The sequence below is a fragment of the Protopterus annectens genome, chromosome 8.part1, assembly GCF_019279795.1.
Source record: "Protopterus annectens isolate FY-2018-M chromosome 8.part1, PAN1.0, whole genome shotgun sequence".
Lineage (NCBI taxonomy): Eukaryota > Metazoa > Chordata > Ceratodontiformes > Protopteridae > Protopterus > Protopterus annectens.
Genome location: NC_056742.1, coordinates 345503254 through 345520402, shown reverse-complemented (window position 1 = coordinate 345520402; position 17149 = coordinate 345503254). Strand labels below are relative to the sequence as shown.

The 17149-nt window shown below is 37.7% G+C and overlaps 1 protein-coding gene across 1 annotated transcript in view; it reads right to left on the bottom strand.

The window, feature by feature from the left end:
• The window catches only part of CA7 (carbonic anhydrase 7), a 397617-nt gene extending 385523 nt beyond the window's left edge, over positions 1-12094 (bottom strand). Inside the window, exons 1-2 of the mRNA XM_044081917.1 lie at positions 11744-12094; positions 6828-7025 (exon numbers count right to left, since the gene is read on the bottom strand). Of these exons, the coding sequence (XP_043937852.1) occupies positions 6828-7025; positions 11744-11801 (256 nt within the window). The 5' untranslated portion in view covers positions 11802-12094. The remainder of the gene's footprint in view (positions 1-6827; positions 7026-11743) is intronic.
• Positions 12095-17149: the final 5055 nt, after the last annotated feature.

Sequence of the window (17149 nt, the reverse complement as noted above, 5' to 3'; positions counted from 1 at the left end):
TGATATAGTGTGAAAATGAAAAAAAAACATAGATATTATCATTCTTAGATCATTGAATCTAAAGCAAAGTGAAAACCTGCAGCACACAAGTTTATCAAAAAATGTAATACTGTCTAGAAATATGTTTTTCTGAACCAGCCAATGTGGTCTCAGCATATTAAGATGTATCTGATAGTCTGTCCTATCCCCCATGCTTAGCAGTATGGTGAAGTTCACAAGTGTATGATAGTCTGTCCTATCCCCCATGTTTAGCACTATGGTGATGTTCACAGTCCTATGATAGTCTGTCCTATCCCCCATGTTTAGCAGTATGGTGAAGTTCACAGTCCTATGATGGTCTGTCCTATCCCCCATGTTTAGCAGTATGGTGAAGTTCACAATCCTATGATAGTGTGTCCTATCCCCCCATGTTTATCAGTATGGTGGTTTACAATCCTATGATAGTCTGTCCTATCCCCCATGTTTATCAGTTGGTGAAGTTCAGAATCCTATGATAGTCTGTCCTATCCCCCATGTTTATCAGTTGGTGAAGTTCAGAATCCTATGACAGTCTGTCCTATCCCCCATGTTTAGCAGTATGGTGAAGTTCACAGTCCTATGATGGTCTGTCCTATCCCCCATGTTTAGCAGTATGGTGAAGTTCACAATCCTATGATAGTCTGTCCTATCCCCCATGTTTAGCAGTATGGTGAAGTTCACAATCCTATGATAGTCTGTCCTATTCCCTCATGTTTAGCAGTATGGTAAAGTTCACAATCCTATGATAGTCTGTCCTATCCCCCCATGTTTATCAGTATGGTGAAGTTCACAATCCTATGATAGTCTGTCCTATCCCCCATGTTTAGCAGTATGGTGAAGTTCACAATCCTATGATAGTCTGTCCTATCCCCCATGTTTAGCAGTATGGTGAAGTTCACAGTCCTATGATGGTCTGTCCTATCCCCCATGTTTAGCAGTATGGTGATGTTCACAATCCTACTTTAGTCCTCCAGCTTGTAATTATCTGCTTCCCTCCTCAAGGATAAAAATGTGCAGTGTTTTCTGCATGTCATATTAATCTTTGGATATGTGGTCATCTGATATCTGAGGTTTCTAAGCTAAACAGTGCTAAATCCCATATCAACATTTCAAGATTTTCCATCCAGGATATTAAACGTTCTGTGAAGTTACAACATAATATGTCTTCTTTCTGTATTATTGTTTATGAGTATCTCAACATTTTTGCTCCTTCCCATGTCCCAGACCTGTAACTTCAAGCCATTGGTTTGTCTTCTTGTCCTTCAACTATCCTGGTGTCTCTCTACTGCTGGTCATGACACTAGGAGTCACTATGCCTTATTGGACAAGGGTGGTTGTGGGAATATTAATGCCTGCATCCACAGACTAGGAGTTACAGAAGTATTTGACTAACTTCCCAGGATCCATCTGTGGAATGATACAGTGTACAATGACATTAATCCACATGTTCACATGCTGCTGTGACCTCTTAGTGGCTAGGGTTGCTACATCTATGTAAAATCACATGATCAGGGTTAGAGATATACTTGATCCAGAATCTCTTCACTTTAGTCCCTATATCCTACTTTTCCTTATGGGAACTCAGTCCCATTCCCCTTCCACAGACCAGACTTGCTGGTCAAAAATGAATCAAATGGGTTACAGTCAGGGCTGTAAAATAACACACAAAGCTATCAAAAGTGGGCAACTAGCAAAAATATAAAACAAATGGAGCAGTCTCCAAAATAAAGTCTGAACAGGAATACCAATAAAAAACAGTTTATTAAGATTAAGTGCTTTCATGCCTATTATTCTGGGACTTCATCAAAAAAAAAAAAAAAAAAAAACGGACAATCAGTGGATTTAAATACAAAGCCAGTACAAAGAAACAGTCAAGTGATACTAATTAATTAATTAGTCAGACTTCAAAATCAACGTAAGAATTAAACAAGTGTAACTGTGGTCCCAACAAGTCTAGTCTGCAAAGCTATGGAGAGGATCATAATGGAGCTCATAAACAAAGATATAGGGGACTTGCAGACATTGGACCCGACCCAGTTTGGCTTTGTCAAGGGAAGATCATGCCTTTTGAACTTGAAATAGTCACCAAGGCCATTGATGAGGGAAAGGCAGTCCATACAGCCTACCTTGACCTCTTACCAGCTTAAATGTAAACCCATATGTCACAAGATGGGTTGCAAACTGGCTTAAGGACAGAACCCACAGGGTTAGAGTTGCTGGCTGTGTCAGACTTGTCCTATTGTTTGGCATCTACTTGACAAAGTTTGCAGATGACTGCTGGATATCCTTCACGGAAACAGATAGCTGGTGCCAGAGCCATGGCCATATAGGTGGCAATCCACTAAGCACAGAAGAGGTTATCAGGGACCTGGGGACCCAGGTTGACAGTGGCCTTTCTTTGACACTCACATTGCTAAAGTGGTTAGAAAGACCTTCTACATTGCCCACCTGATCATGAAGGGATTCACATCCAGATCTAGTGAGGTCATTGTATGTATCTCACCCGACATCTGCAGCAATTGGAGAGACCCCAAAAGTTCCTCACCAAAAGGATAAAGGACTCCAAAATCTGTCATATGCTGCCAGATTGAAGAAACTCCAGCTCTATTCAGTCGCATACTGTCTGCTCAGAGGTGACATGTGCCTGACATACAAGGCCATGTCCAACCCGAATTAATGGACATGCTCCACCTCAAAAATCCAAATCCACCAAAACCACTAGAGCAAGCGACTTAAACCTTAGCACGGATATAAATAGGATGTGCTGATAGATTTATCACTCAGAGACTCCTATGCTGTGGAATAAAAATCCATGTGAGACAGAGCACCTCGCTGACTCTGTTCAAGAGAAATCTAGACCTGTGGATGGGAGAAATCATCTCTGGGTCACTGCTGGACAGAGGCACAACAAACTAATGGGCACAGTATTTTTCATACTTATAAATGCCTTAGGGCAGATAGCCTAGTATAAACCTATGAACCTATGAACCTATGAGTCTATAATTATAAATCTTGACCTCTAGTCTTGAGAATAGGTAGAATGGTAATATATTAATTTAAACCTGGTGGCATTGCAGCATTTAATTTTAATTGCCACTGCAACTCGCATCTTTCAATTTGTAATTCCCACCGCCCTCCTCTTGGGTTCTTGGGAATAATGTCAAAGATACCAAATCTAAACTTATTAAATCAATGACAATGCAATGTATGTTTATACAAGGCATTATTCAAATTCTTTTTACTTATCACATATAAATGTTCATAAATTATTTTCTTCAGCTGCCTTTCCATTTTACCCACATAAACAAATTCACACATTTTGCACACAGCTGTATAAACAATGCCTCTAGTCTAGTCAAATAAATCACTAAAGGTACATTCTGTAAAACCAAGGTGGAACCCTCCGGTATGTAAGAACATTGTTGACAGACTCCACAACCCATAGTTTACTTCTAAAAATCACAGATTTTTTTGTCATAATATCCTTAACTTCCCTACAACCATCTACCAAAAACTTAAAAGCAGCTCTACAAGTGCCATTCATAAAATAATTTGTGTAATTACTTATACACTGAAGCTCAAGATATTATCATCAACAATTATAAGATTAGTGTAAATGGACTGTTTACATGTAAGTCAAAATGTGTGGTTTACCTTGCTTTTTGTGTTTCATGTATAGCTTTTTATATAGGTAGAAATTCAAATGAGTTATACCGTTATATAAGAGAATTTATGAACACAACGTTGAAGTTCAGGTGGGTGATGAAAGGAATTCTTTGAATAGACATTTTATGAATGGCATTGTAAAGCTGTTAAGTTTTTGGTATTAGATGCAATTAAAAATACTGACAGATTGTTTAATGCAGAAGAAGAACTGGGGTGGTTAGAATATTCCTGACAGGTCAGATTAAATGCTTGCTACCCCCCTGGTTTGAATAATCATGGGGATTTTGTTGTTTATTTAAACCCAAAGAGATAAAATATTAGTTAATCAAGTCATGTGGTATGATTTTTATTATTTAAGACTGTGTGAATAATCAATTATTTTCGGTCTGAAGAAGTCTCAGTGTATGTAAGGTTTTGTACCGGCTTTTATTATTAAAATTAAAAAGATTAGAACACATTCTAGCAGCACGGACCAGTTGACCTTTAAATATATTCTTTTTAGTATAATGTGGGTAATTTGTTTTGTTCTGATAAAGTCCCATAATAATAGAGATGAAAGCACTTAACCTTAATAAATTGTTTGTTTTTTATTGGTATTCCCGTTTACACTTTATCTTGGAGACTGCTCCATTTGTTTTATATTTTCATTGGGTGGCCACTTTTGATAGCCCTGTGTGTTATACAAGTTTTGGAGTTCAGGGCTTTATCATCATATTGAGTGTATAGTCAGAGTTGTATCTGTCTACATCAAAAAGCTAGTACTATTGTTTACTAATAAGGCACTGCTCATAACACAAGTGTAAAATTTAGATTCATAGCTCACTGTAAAAAGTGTGCAGCTACGCATAAATTGCATATCCAGTGGAGTATATATTTCTTTTCTGAGCATTTCTCAGAAATGCCATGGCCTACAAAAGAAAGAATATTTCTGTTTTGGCTTGAACTAACACCTTCACCACAAGCATGTACACAACTTACTTAATGATGGAAATACTCATTGCAGAAAACAAAAATAATAATTTGGCTGTGCATTGCAGAGAGATAAAGCTCTGTGTCCCAACTGACTTGGAGAGTTCAATAAGGAGGGTTGGCAGGGAGATGATTCTCGGGGAGGGAGGTTGTTTTGGCCAGTGCCAAATCCTGCTGAAGACAGAGAGAGAGAGTTGGCTATGACAAGTCCATCTGTGTGGTAGTGCAGGAACATCTAGACTCCCACAGAAAAGTGTAAGCAAGTCCCTCTCATCTGTCAACATGCAAGTCATCTACCAGAGAAGAACTTCTGTCAAAAAAATGGAAATTCCCTCGTGACGGCCTATATATGTATTGTATTATTGTCAGCTATATTCCTGGTAATGGGAAATGAAGGGGTATGATCATGGTTGGGTCTTGATGGCTTGCAGATATAGACAAGAACAAAATACATTAAAAACAAAATAACATTTTGATAACTGTAAAAGGACCGGCTAATCTAATGCATACATTTCCTAACTGTATATAATCAGAGTTTAGTAAGAGGTGTGCAATTTTAAAACATGAGACAGAGAAGGGGGCGCAAAGTGAATCTAGGAGTACAAAATATAAGTTTTTGGTTACATTCTTGTTGTCTAAAGCCCAGAGGAGGCAGTGATGTTCTTTGGACCCAAATAACTAGACCCAGTGTTTCATAATATCCCTGTTGTCAAACATTTCTTTGACCTCTTCATTAAACATGGATCCAGCCTAGAGAAAGGATAACATATCACAATGATGACCATCACTAATAAAGTGTATAAAGTATGGCTTGAAAATTAATGTCTGTTGCAATTTTACCTATAAAATGAATGCCTATTACAGTACTGTCTGCTCCTAACAAATGGATGAAGCATGCTGTGGTTGCCTGCTGACAGAAAATGTTTACAATTATAGCATCTTAACATCTGCATGGAATACTGGTACATACGGCCAGTTCTGGATTTTCACCTGCATCAGGACAAAGCTGGACGTAAGGCAGTTTAAAGAAAAAATGAAAAATGATGCATAGTTTCAGCCATGTGTTACATGAGAAAAATCCTATGAAATTCTAACACATATTCATTGTGGCAGAGAACAAACAGACAAGATGTATAAGAAAACTCTGGAGTATGTCAAATTAACGTATAAGATTCAGAAACATTACTTTTTTTATAGAAAAAGAAATACTGAAAATGAGGTAGAGAAGGTCAGTAATCACAGAATGGATCATTTAAGAGGAAATGTGAAGAAATACTTATTTTGAAAACAGGAGAGGTGCAGAATATGATCTTTTGACAGAGAGGGGAGGATAAAATGCATTGGAAAAGCTCATGTGTGTAAAAAATGGGTGACACTGCCAAAATAAAAACTTTAACATTTGTAGAGTATAAGGAAATGTGTGGCATACATGATGTAATAGATTTCATCATATCACAGGGTCTCTGTTTCTGGACATCATTTTATGTAAGGCCGTAGAACTTCCAGTTTTACTAGCTTGTGTGGACTCAGTTATTAAACGTAATACTGACTCTGTTAAGGTCACTGGTGACATTTTAGGCTTCTTTCCAAATTATTTGCCCATGGAATGACTACATGCATTATTTATTAACATACAGATCAGTAGCTTTTGAAATATAATCAGAAGTTGTAATACCACAACAGACTTCAGAAGTCTATTGTATAAATACAAATGCTACCCTAAACTGCAGTTCTAATGCACAAAAAACAAGCTAACTGAAATGAATAAATAATTGATTTTGAAGCCCTTTGGCAAGCATATTTTACAGCTTTGATTCAGCTGTAAATTATTTTGCAAATGAGGAATATTTAATGAATACGCTACAAATACTTTTAACAAAAACTTGCAAAACAATTTGATGCTTCTTATTTGCTTGTGTATATAAGGAAGGGGTTGATGAGGGCTGTATTTAATTAACACCATTTATCAAAATAGTTTCAATTTTAATGGAATGTCTGTGTTGTGTAAATGCAGCAGTAATGCTTGTTTTTTTAAACCTAGTTACACTGTCCTAAGATTCTAGTGGTAGAGCACTGCAGGAAGATTTCATGTTTAAGATAATATATGTTTTTGTGAATTCTGGCAGTGTCTCGCATTGTAGTGATAATAATAATAACATATGTCGTAGTCTTACCTATCTTGTTGTCAACATCTTCAAATTCAACCATAACAGAGTGCCCATTATTGCAGATATTCAGCGACTTACAAGAGTCATATGATACAGTCAGAGGCTTAAGGTCAGGATTAAACATGGTCTGGGAAGTGATGATGTCAATAGGTGACTGACGGTCTCCATTAGCAATGGGATATGATTGATGCCATTCTGGGGGACCTGAGAAATGAAAAAGAAAAACTGAAAACCATGTGCACAAAGACTAGACAGCTTCCTTTGTACTTTTTAACTAAAGTTATTTTGAGCTTCCCATATCTCTAGTATATTGCACACTCTAACATAATCTGGGTAAAACAATGTTAACAATGAAACCCAAAATTAAAGAGTAAATTAAAACACAGAAATGATGTGAAAATCTGCCTGGCTGAAACAAAAATAGTGAAATAACCAAACCATCATACTTAAATGTTACTACCAAAACTGACAGTAGAATATGACACATTTCTGCACATTTAAAAAGACAAAACTAAAGTATTTTAAAACACTTTAAAGAACATTAATATGGGATCAAGAAATGAGCTACAAAGATTGGTGTTCAGAATAACCCTTAACATTTCCAAACTTCTGTTCCCAAGTCTTTTTACCCCATACATTAACTAAAAAAAAAATAGCAGAATGTGTAACTTAAACCGCAGTAACAATCATTCAGTCACTGAAGTATTTCCATTTACGTTCTGTAATATCCACCTTAGCTGTTTATTTATGAGCTTTCACTGAACATGTGCTCTTATGAAGTCAATGACATCTGAACCCAACATCAAGTTTCATTTAATGATTGTTTTATGTGCACAAGATTAAATATGTTTATTGTTGTATGAATGACAGAAGAAGCAAGAGGATGGATTCTGACATTGTCCTGCATCATATCCTCTTGGAAAACAGCAGGGAAGGAAAAAAATCAAAGCTGTCTGTTTTAAATATACCTCTGACTATCATCAAGCCATCTATCATATTAATGACTGTTACAGTGCCCACCTGGCCACTAGTTCACAGCTCTTATCAAGGGCTAACCTGGCTATGTTAATTAATTCTGATCATCCAATAGCTTTGCCCTTGCTAAGGGAGCTTCTTAGAAATGTTGTTGCTGGCTCTTTAAGAGAAAGGTGACAGGGATCAGGGCTGACAACCTTATGTAACAGTCCTAATAAATATTGTGGCTGCTAAAGAATATATTTAGACTAGATTATTTCACTAATATTTTCCAATGCTGTTGAAAGCATGAAACTTGATTCTGGCATTTAGTTAAGCTGTGCATTTATACCAAAGATTTATAAATGAGTGTTGTTTTATATATATATATATATATATATATATATATATATATATATATATGTGTGTGTGTGTGTGTGTATATGTATATATATATATATATATATATATATGTGTGTGTGTATGTGTGTGTGTGTGTAAATATTTATACATACACACACACACACACACACACACATATATATATATATATATATAGAGAGAGAGAGAGAGGGGGCATTCTTTTTCCTATCTTTATGCACTTAAATATGACTTTTCTAAATTTAATTTCAAACATCTTTACAAAACACATTAGTAGACACAAATCACAATGCTATAGATATTTTTACAGCTGTTCTTAGAATTTCACAAACTTCATAAATTGTATTGCCACTAATCAAGCCATTTTCCCTGATATATTTATTTTGAAAATTAAGACTTTAGTTTCCATTATATTGAAATTAAAATTCCAAATTCATCCCACACAAATCATCTATCACAAAATTGTTTAATATCTAGTCAAAATGCAAAATAATAATTACCCAGTGAGTTTTGCCTCATTTCTCTACCGTGTTACACTTGAAAAAAACAAAAAATGTCTTAAAACAAGTTTCAGAAAACTGGAGAAAAACATGCTTACATTCAATAAAGCTTTGAAGTCTTTCATTATTTGCACTGGTCAAAACCAGTTAATCAGTAATAAATAAACGATTAATTACTTAATAAAAATAAGCTGCTAACATGTCTTATTTATTTCATTTACAAAACTTCATGCAACACTGAAGTTTAATACTTTTCAGTTTTCTTCATTACACTAGCAAGTTACATTTACTTTTAGCTCTACAACAAGATCAGGACAGTCCTTTTCCAGAAGCTATTTATACTTTGACAGTGAAATGAGCTGCAAGTTACCCACCTGTAATAAAAGACATTGATCTCACCTTCTCATCCATTATGCAAATAGTCTGTTGCTATGACCTTTTCTAAATGACTCATTCTACCAAGACTACAAACGTACTACAAGTCAAGTGGGACATATCTTTACTTTTTTAACTTTTCCTGGTTCTCTACTTAATGTATAACATTTAGTACTCTGTAATAGCCATGTTAAAAAGCTAACATTTAAGTAGTGTGCCTCTGTGTATTATATTATGGACTGCTAAGCTAAGACATTGCATGGGTCCTCTGTGACTTTGTTTGGTGGCAGTGTTCCCACTGCCACTGACAGGATACCCTATTTGAAATTGTTCAGCAGAGCTACTTAACAGAGTTGATGAAACCACATCTTTAATAACTTCAGGTTTATAAAGCAGGCCTCAAACAGCATCTATGACAATCCTGGGTCTGCCAACGCTTATTCTTTGGATAAACTGAGGGCAAATTCTCTAAACTGTGACTTCATGCATCATATAAAGCAACACAATGTAAGTACATGTGTTATGTTCTGCTGATGCAAAAAGACTTCAATATAAGTACATTTCCTGTACATTCTCACTGTTATATTGTTTTGTATAGAGACCTCGGTTTATGTTGGATGTGTACATATGTATATTATCATTATTGTTGTTGAAACATTGAGCTTTTACTGTATATTGTTAGGTATTATCACCTGGAGCGTTCTCCCTAGGCCTTCACTGAAAAGGAGCTTTCAAGCCCAGCCAGACTATCCCACTCAACAAATGCAAACTAAAATGAAATAATGTCACATAGTAAAAGTAATGCAGAGAAAAAAGCATGTAAATCTCAATATTAAAAAATTACAAGCAGCATATCGGTGTGGGTAGTGGCATATTGATAACTATGGACAACAGATCAAGGCAGTGCTAGAAAACTAAATCAGCTCTTTAACTTCTGATAACAGAAGAAGGCAGTTCTAGAAAACCAAAGCAGCTCTATAACTTCTGATAAAAGAGGAAGGCAGTTTTAGAAAACCAAAACAGCTCTATAACTTCAGATAACAGAGGAAGACAGTTCTTATAAACCAAAAATTTGATTTTGACAAGAAAGGACTTATTAAAATAATTTTTTGTTTGTTTTAACAAGTTCCTTGTATAATAGTAATAGACCGTTTTCAACAAGAGCAAATCTAGCATTTCTGGTCACATAGCTTATTATTCTAATGTCACTCCCATGGTGGGTGAAACTAAAATGAAGATGAGATTTTCACCTCCTGGAAGTGGTATGTGAATACTCAGTAATGGTTATAATACAGAGTTATGAATTGGAGCAGACGTACAACTGCAAAGACAGAAATGTCATCTCTTCCTTCTTTGACCTGTTCCAGCAGGAAATGAAAAACAATAAATGATGTTTTTTTTTTTTCCCAAAGTAGTAGTACAGAGGAAGAGGTCACTTAAACTCCTCTCAATTTGTATTATGCATAAGACGTATGAGATAAATGCTACCTTGTCTATGGAATAAAATTCCCATCTTTGTAAAACAAAGCCTGTCCCTCTTCAAAAAAAAATGGATAAATGGATGGAGAACCATAAATTCACTCCTGGTGTACTGCCCATGTCCTTTATGGACAGAGGCAGTCTGTAAAATGACTCAAGGCTCCAACTCCCAAAGAACCACTACCCTGATACTACCCCATCCCATATCTGGGGAATTAGGATACAATATTGTCAAACCCTGGGTATTATTGGCTAGGCTCATAAAGGCTCTTGTGCTATTACCCTAGTAATCACCTACTAACCTATGAACATGCTAGAAGTAATGTGGTATTTTTTTTCCAGCAATTAGACCACAGCTGAGAAATATACCCATCTTGATGAGTTATGCTGGATGCAACCCTTATTGTCACTTACTTGAAAACATTGTATCACTTTAACTTTTGTGCACCCCTGACGTTGTGTTTTCTAATCTGGCAGCGTGTCTTGTGGGATAATATACACTTTAACTAAATGTATAAAATGCAAAGCCATCTTTCATACTCAGTGTATAAAATGTAAAGCCATATTTCATACTCAGTAGGTACATACCCTGTAAAGCTAGAAGGTAAGCACTTCTCATGCATGCAGCAGAGAATGAAAAGATATAAAACCACTAGTTCTAAAGGTATACCGTACGGTGTAATGCAGAACTACAGGTATTACATGTTGGTTTCTAAAACACAGTGTGCTAAATAATTTAACTGGGCAATAGACAGTGACCTGTTTGCACTTATAGTGACCAGTGAACAGTGAAATGAACACTGTCAATTTAAACCGATGGTATACCTAAAATGTAAACAACATTATGTGTAAATCAGGAAAAATAATTAGAAAAGAAAATGGGTTTCCCGTGCTGAATGCAAAAGGTTTAAAACAAAAAATAACAGAAATGCAACCAAAAGAAAGCTTCGATCGTTGCTAAACTTAATGTTTATCCGATTACATACTGAAAGATGACTGAAGACACATAATGATTGCACAATATAGAAAATCATCCAAATGCATTAACATTGATAGGACCACTGAAAACTTTTATGCCGTTCATATATGTGGTGCTCCAAAACATATGATCATTTCAAGTTCTGTCATAGCAGGCAATGCAAAGCGCAGGGAGGGCAGGAAGAGGCAGCAATGCATCTCAGTACTACTGCAGGACCATAACACTATCCTTAAGCCAACGGCAGCGCCACTTACCATTATGTAGCCCGTATCCCCAGCAGTGGTGCTGATGTTGCTGCTGATGCCCATTCATGGTTGTACTGGCAGTGCCTGCTGCCCAGCAACAAGCTCACTAGTAGCCACTGATGGCACTTGCACTCCTGCTGCAAACTCCTTCCCTTTCGCCTTGCAGTATCTCCACGGATGAACTTGCTGCCTGTGTGTCCTTCAAAGCTTCGGTGTCTATGAGGTGAGGACACTACGCCAGCTTCTTAAAGTGGAAGTATTTAGCTCTGGAAAGCAGCAGGGGAACGTGAAGGATAAAGGATGATTGTTTGGAAGAGTGGAGTGTGATTCCTCGAAACTCCTCCTTAGAAGGATTCAATTGGTGCTGATGCTCCTCCCCGAAGCATTCCTCTTTGCAGATTCCATCGCGCGCTCTAATGCCAGCCCCGCGTGAGCCTTTCTGGGTGTCACAACTTTGCAGGTACCAGCCTGTGCAGGCAGCTGGCTCACTGTATTAGGTGACTTTCACCTGTAACCGTTGTGCGAGGCGGAGGTGCCCATTTACTGTCATATTAAACCCAAACAAGGATTATCTCGATTGTTTCAGACACAAAAATGTGAAACAACAGTCATGGCAGAACATAGCTGCGGAGCTGTCTTTGGCGCCAGGCCACGTCTGGTACCACGATTATGTGGTGAAAATACAGATTGTTTAAACGTTACTGATGTTCGTGCTTTCTAATATCTGCCGTATGACCCGTTTCTCTGTGGCGTTTATTCTTCCCCTTTTCTGATTTGCTGAAAAGAGGCGAACGTATGAATCTCTTGACTGATGGGATGTGGTTTTTAACTGCTTATTTCAGTTTACTGCCTAACATACAGTATAGATTCCATTTAGGAATCTCCCTTCAGTCGTTCATCCTTCGCCGCTGCAGGCGAGTTCATGATCTAAACGTATACTAGCGGAGCAGCTAAATGCGCATTGCTACTTAGTATTTATTTACTGAATTTGTAACTCGTGGGATTTAGTAATACAGTTTTATTTCACACTTTATCATATGCAGTACAGATCCTCCTCCTGTCAGCCCTGTAAACTAGAGTTTGGTTTAATGAGTGTTAACTATAATAATAGACATATCCCCAAGAACTTCATTTCAAACACCTCAGGATTCAGTAGAATGTAGGCAGAAACATACTTAAAATAAATGCATCGTTTTAAGTGGACTGCCAGAGCATTGCTTAGCCCCTGTGGACTGCCAAAGCAACCACCTTAACATGCAGTAGCAGAACTCTTCAATGTTCTAATTGATCTGTTTATTTGTATGCCAAGGTCAAAACTTTGCATCTAGCTAATTTTGGTTTAATATGTCTGTTTTGCATTTGTGAGGTGCGCTGTCATGTAACCCAGGACTAGGTGTGAGGATAACATTTGTACATCTGCCCAAGAGCTGTGGAGGTATGTACAGCATACAAGAAATGCTGTCACAGCACACAGGCGACAGCAAGTAAGGGAAACTGTGCATTGTGCATTGAACTGGATGCTTTGCACCCAGGCAGGCTGCAAAATATGCCTTTAGCAGGACATAAGAAAATAATCAAAGGACGCTGAACTTATAGGAAAAGAACTAAAAATGTAGCCATCCATTTAATTTTTTTTCCATTACTGAAAATGTATGTTTTCCAGAAACATACACGGTCTATGATAGGGCATTGGTTACACTTGGATGAGTGGAGGGGGGCTATATTCTATTAATGATTGTTGGTGTGCAGTTACAAATATCTTCACTGTGCCCCTGACTTCACATACATTAAAGGTGAAGGGCTTCAAACAGTTAAAGACTGCGGGCATATAGGCTGAGGCTATAGCATGGCTTTAGTCAGGGATAATGGAATCTAAAAGGGTGGTGTTTTTTTAAGTAATCTTTGGAAGTCATTTGCTATAGTATTACATCCGAGTATTCCTTATAAGATAACCTCATATGGACTAAATACTGTATTGGGATGTTTTCCAGTTACCTGGATCTTATAAGGTGATGGTTGGACAACCTTTTCTATCTCATCTGCAATCTGTACAGTTTGCTGTTCCTGAAGGACTTTTTTGGGACCACTTGTTCATAGGTTCATAGATTAGTACTAGGCTAACTGCCCTTGCGAGCCATTTTAAGCCTAGCCAATTATCCCCTGTGAGATTCAAAACCTGTACTTTGTGTTTGTAAGGCAAACACCTTAACCATTAGGCCACCCTCCCAACCAATAATTGAAGGAAGGCCTTTATCCCCCACCTGATCAAGAGACATCCCTCCAAGGGCAAAACTTATCACTTTCTGACAGACAAAAAAATACATTTCAGCAGGTGCAATGAACTGGGGTTGCACAACATGATAGCTTCTGGGTGGGTGCGTGTGTGTGCATCTCCGCCAAAAGCTGCTATTAAGTGCTACCCATCCTGCCTGCAGTCAGAAAAACAGTGTGTGAACCAGTATTAGTTTAAATAAACCTTTGGTACCAATTTATACACAAACTGTAGGTAGGCTGATGCTGCCCTTGTTGGGGTGGGGTACAGGGGCAAAAGAAATGGTTCGCTTGCAAATTAACATAGAAATTCTTCCAACTGGTGTTATTAGCACCTGAAATGTGGGCTAGTTAGACTCAATGAATGAGGAAAGGAACTAAAAATGCAGGCATCAGAATTAAGATGTGCATCTACACAGCACTGTTAATATACAAATACAATATTGCATATACAAATATATACATTTATAAGCATCTATAACCATGCATGCATATATCATGCTTGATATTTTGCCCAAACTAACATATGCAAAGAACAAGTGCAAACTAAAAAATCAGTGATGGGAACCTAAAAATCTGATGCAGAAATGTTGACCATTACGCTAGGGTTATGAGGCAATAGTGAAAATGTGATGCAGAAATGTTGACCATTACGCTATGGTTATGAGGCAATAGTGAAAATGGGGAATCAATAGCAACTACATACATTCCTTAAAAATTTCAAAACAATTTGTGCAAGGACTTTCAAAACTGCTTCCAGCTGAGACTGGACAAAAAACCTCTTTATGGTATTCTAGGTCAGCCACTACCTGGGAGAAAAATAAAAGCAGTACCTTTTCCCCTTCGACAATATCAAACTCTACAGTTTCTCCATCCCCTACATTGCGAAGGTATTTTCTTGGGTTGTTCTTCTTAATGGCAGTCTGAAGATAAAAAAAATAAAATAAGAAAAAAGCTGCAACTAACATTTTTTGATACACACACAGAATCAGACAACACCCACTCCCCAAAAACATACAAAAAAAAATTCACAACTCTTAAGAGAGCAGTGGTCCCTGCAATTAATCATTTTTCTTCTCCCGAAGCCAAGAAAGTAAAGTTGGGAGAACTAAACCACCACAACAGCAGACACTCACAGATCACTGCTGATGCAGCCTTAGTTATGTGTACTGCATGGGATACAACAGCTGGCCAGCTTTGAGCTTAAGGGCACCTTCCACAAGTCCAAACCATTACCTTGAGCACAGCCACAAAGTGAACCGTCCACACCCTGGCATAAAAATGGACAAAAGTAAGGAGGATGAAAGAGCAGGGTAGCTACTGCACAGTGATCATTAGAACATCCACCATTATGGTAAGTGTACTTCACCCATCACAGCTGCATCAACTTAAGCTAAATAGCTGGAAGAGAAGGATGAAGGTTGAGGTGCCCCTGGAGAACAGTCCTAGCAAAAACTGTGTTAGAACTGGAGGACTCTGGGCATACTTTTCAGTACTATAAACAGGACCAAGTTACTGCTTTTAGAATTCAACCCTTTCCAATAAGCCGAAGAAAGAGCCTCAACCTTGATAGAAATCTTTTGATAAGACATTTAATAGGAAACATTTTCATGTTCCCACTGAACAGATTCATTCTGGATGGAGTTAAAGAAAATTCTAAAAGGATTGCCAGAAAAAGCACTTCAGAACTGGAAACATTAACAAACAGTAGTTGTCCCCTCAAAATAAAAATATCCTGGTGAAAGTACTGGGAATCTACACATAAATACTTACCAGCAATACCAGAAGGGTCAAGAGTCTGAACCAAGCCTTAAAAGTTTTATAAGTAGACGTCCGGTCAAACCATCCCCAGGGAAAGCCATCCCAGTCCTGCTATGCTGAGAAGCCATCGCCTGCTCCTTCCCCCAGACAGACTTGTTTATAAATAACTTTAGCTAGTCTTTTCCAGTCAGCAAAATAATGCTTTCTGTAAATGAAGTTAGGTCAATGGCTATCTGTTCTTTCCTCATTAACACTTTATACTTTGTGCACACTTTGGACGATGCTGTGGTGGATTGGTAGCATTGTCACCTCACAGCAAGAGGTTCTCTGGTTTGATTCTCGGCTGGAGTGCCTTCTGTGTGGAGTCTGCATGTCCTCCCTGCATTCATGTGGGCTTCCTCTGGGTGCTCTAGTTTCCTCCCATGTTTCAAAGACATGTGTCTGGAGTGGTTCTCCCTATGTCCTCCGCTGAAAATTAGCCTCATTCCAAGTTGGTCTTTCCCAGTAAACAAATGTTAAATAAATAAACTTTATGAGGTTCTTGATTCAGGTCTGGTTTGGAGCTGTCAGACTGGAGCAGTTCATCTCCACTAGTAGTAGCAATGGCATGTTAAATACTAGTCTCCGGTTCGATTCTTCACTTCTATTCACAATATGTGTTTGGCATACCACTGCCAAAATGCAGTCCTTCTTTGGTACCTGCTACAGACTACAAACTTTTCATTAAAGAAGCCAGGATTACATCAAGTAAAGGAATGTCATCCACATGGAGGAATATATACTGTTTTTTGTAAGGTTGGTTAGCACCAACAGATTCACTTCAAATTGCCATCGCTTGATCAACTCACCAAGGATGGAACACAACTGCCTTTCCCTTCAAAAATCAGGATGACTTCCTTTTACCTATAAACTGAACCACACCTTCATATTTGCACAATAATTTTAAAAAAATGACAGCCTCCAGCACTGTGCATTTCTTGACAAGATTCCTAATCTCAAATGAATAAATGTGATTCCATAGTCGTGCACATCTGCCGTCTGTGCTTCAACCATTCTTTCTCATTCACTGGAGTGCTTGTCTAAAGCTTTTCTGGTCTTCTGTCCCAAACTTTGAAACTTCATACCCTCTCTTATGAGAAGCCACATTACCAATGGAAAGTTTATACTGCAAGACTAGTATGGTGGCTTCTGCTTACTGTCTACGTAGAGTTAATATTCACTTCCTGGGTCTGCATGTTTTTTCTCTGAGTACTCCTTTTTCTCCCATAATTAATAGGCCTGTCGACTGGCTACACTAAATCATAGTTATACCGATTGTATTTATGTTTGCCCTGTGGCCCAGCTCATGGCTTATTCATCTGTTTAATAAATGCTCAATAAGGG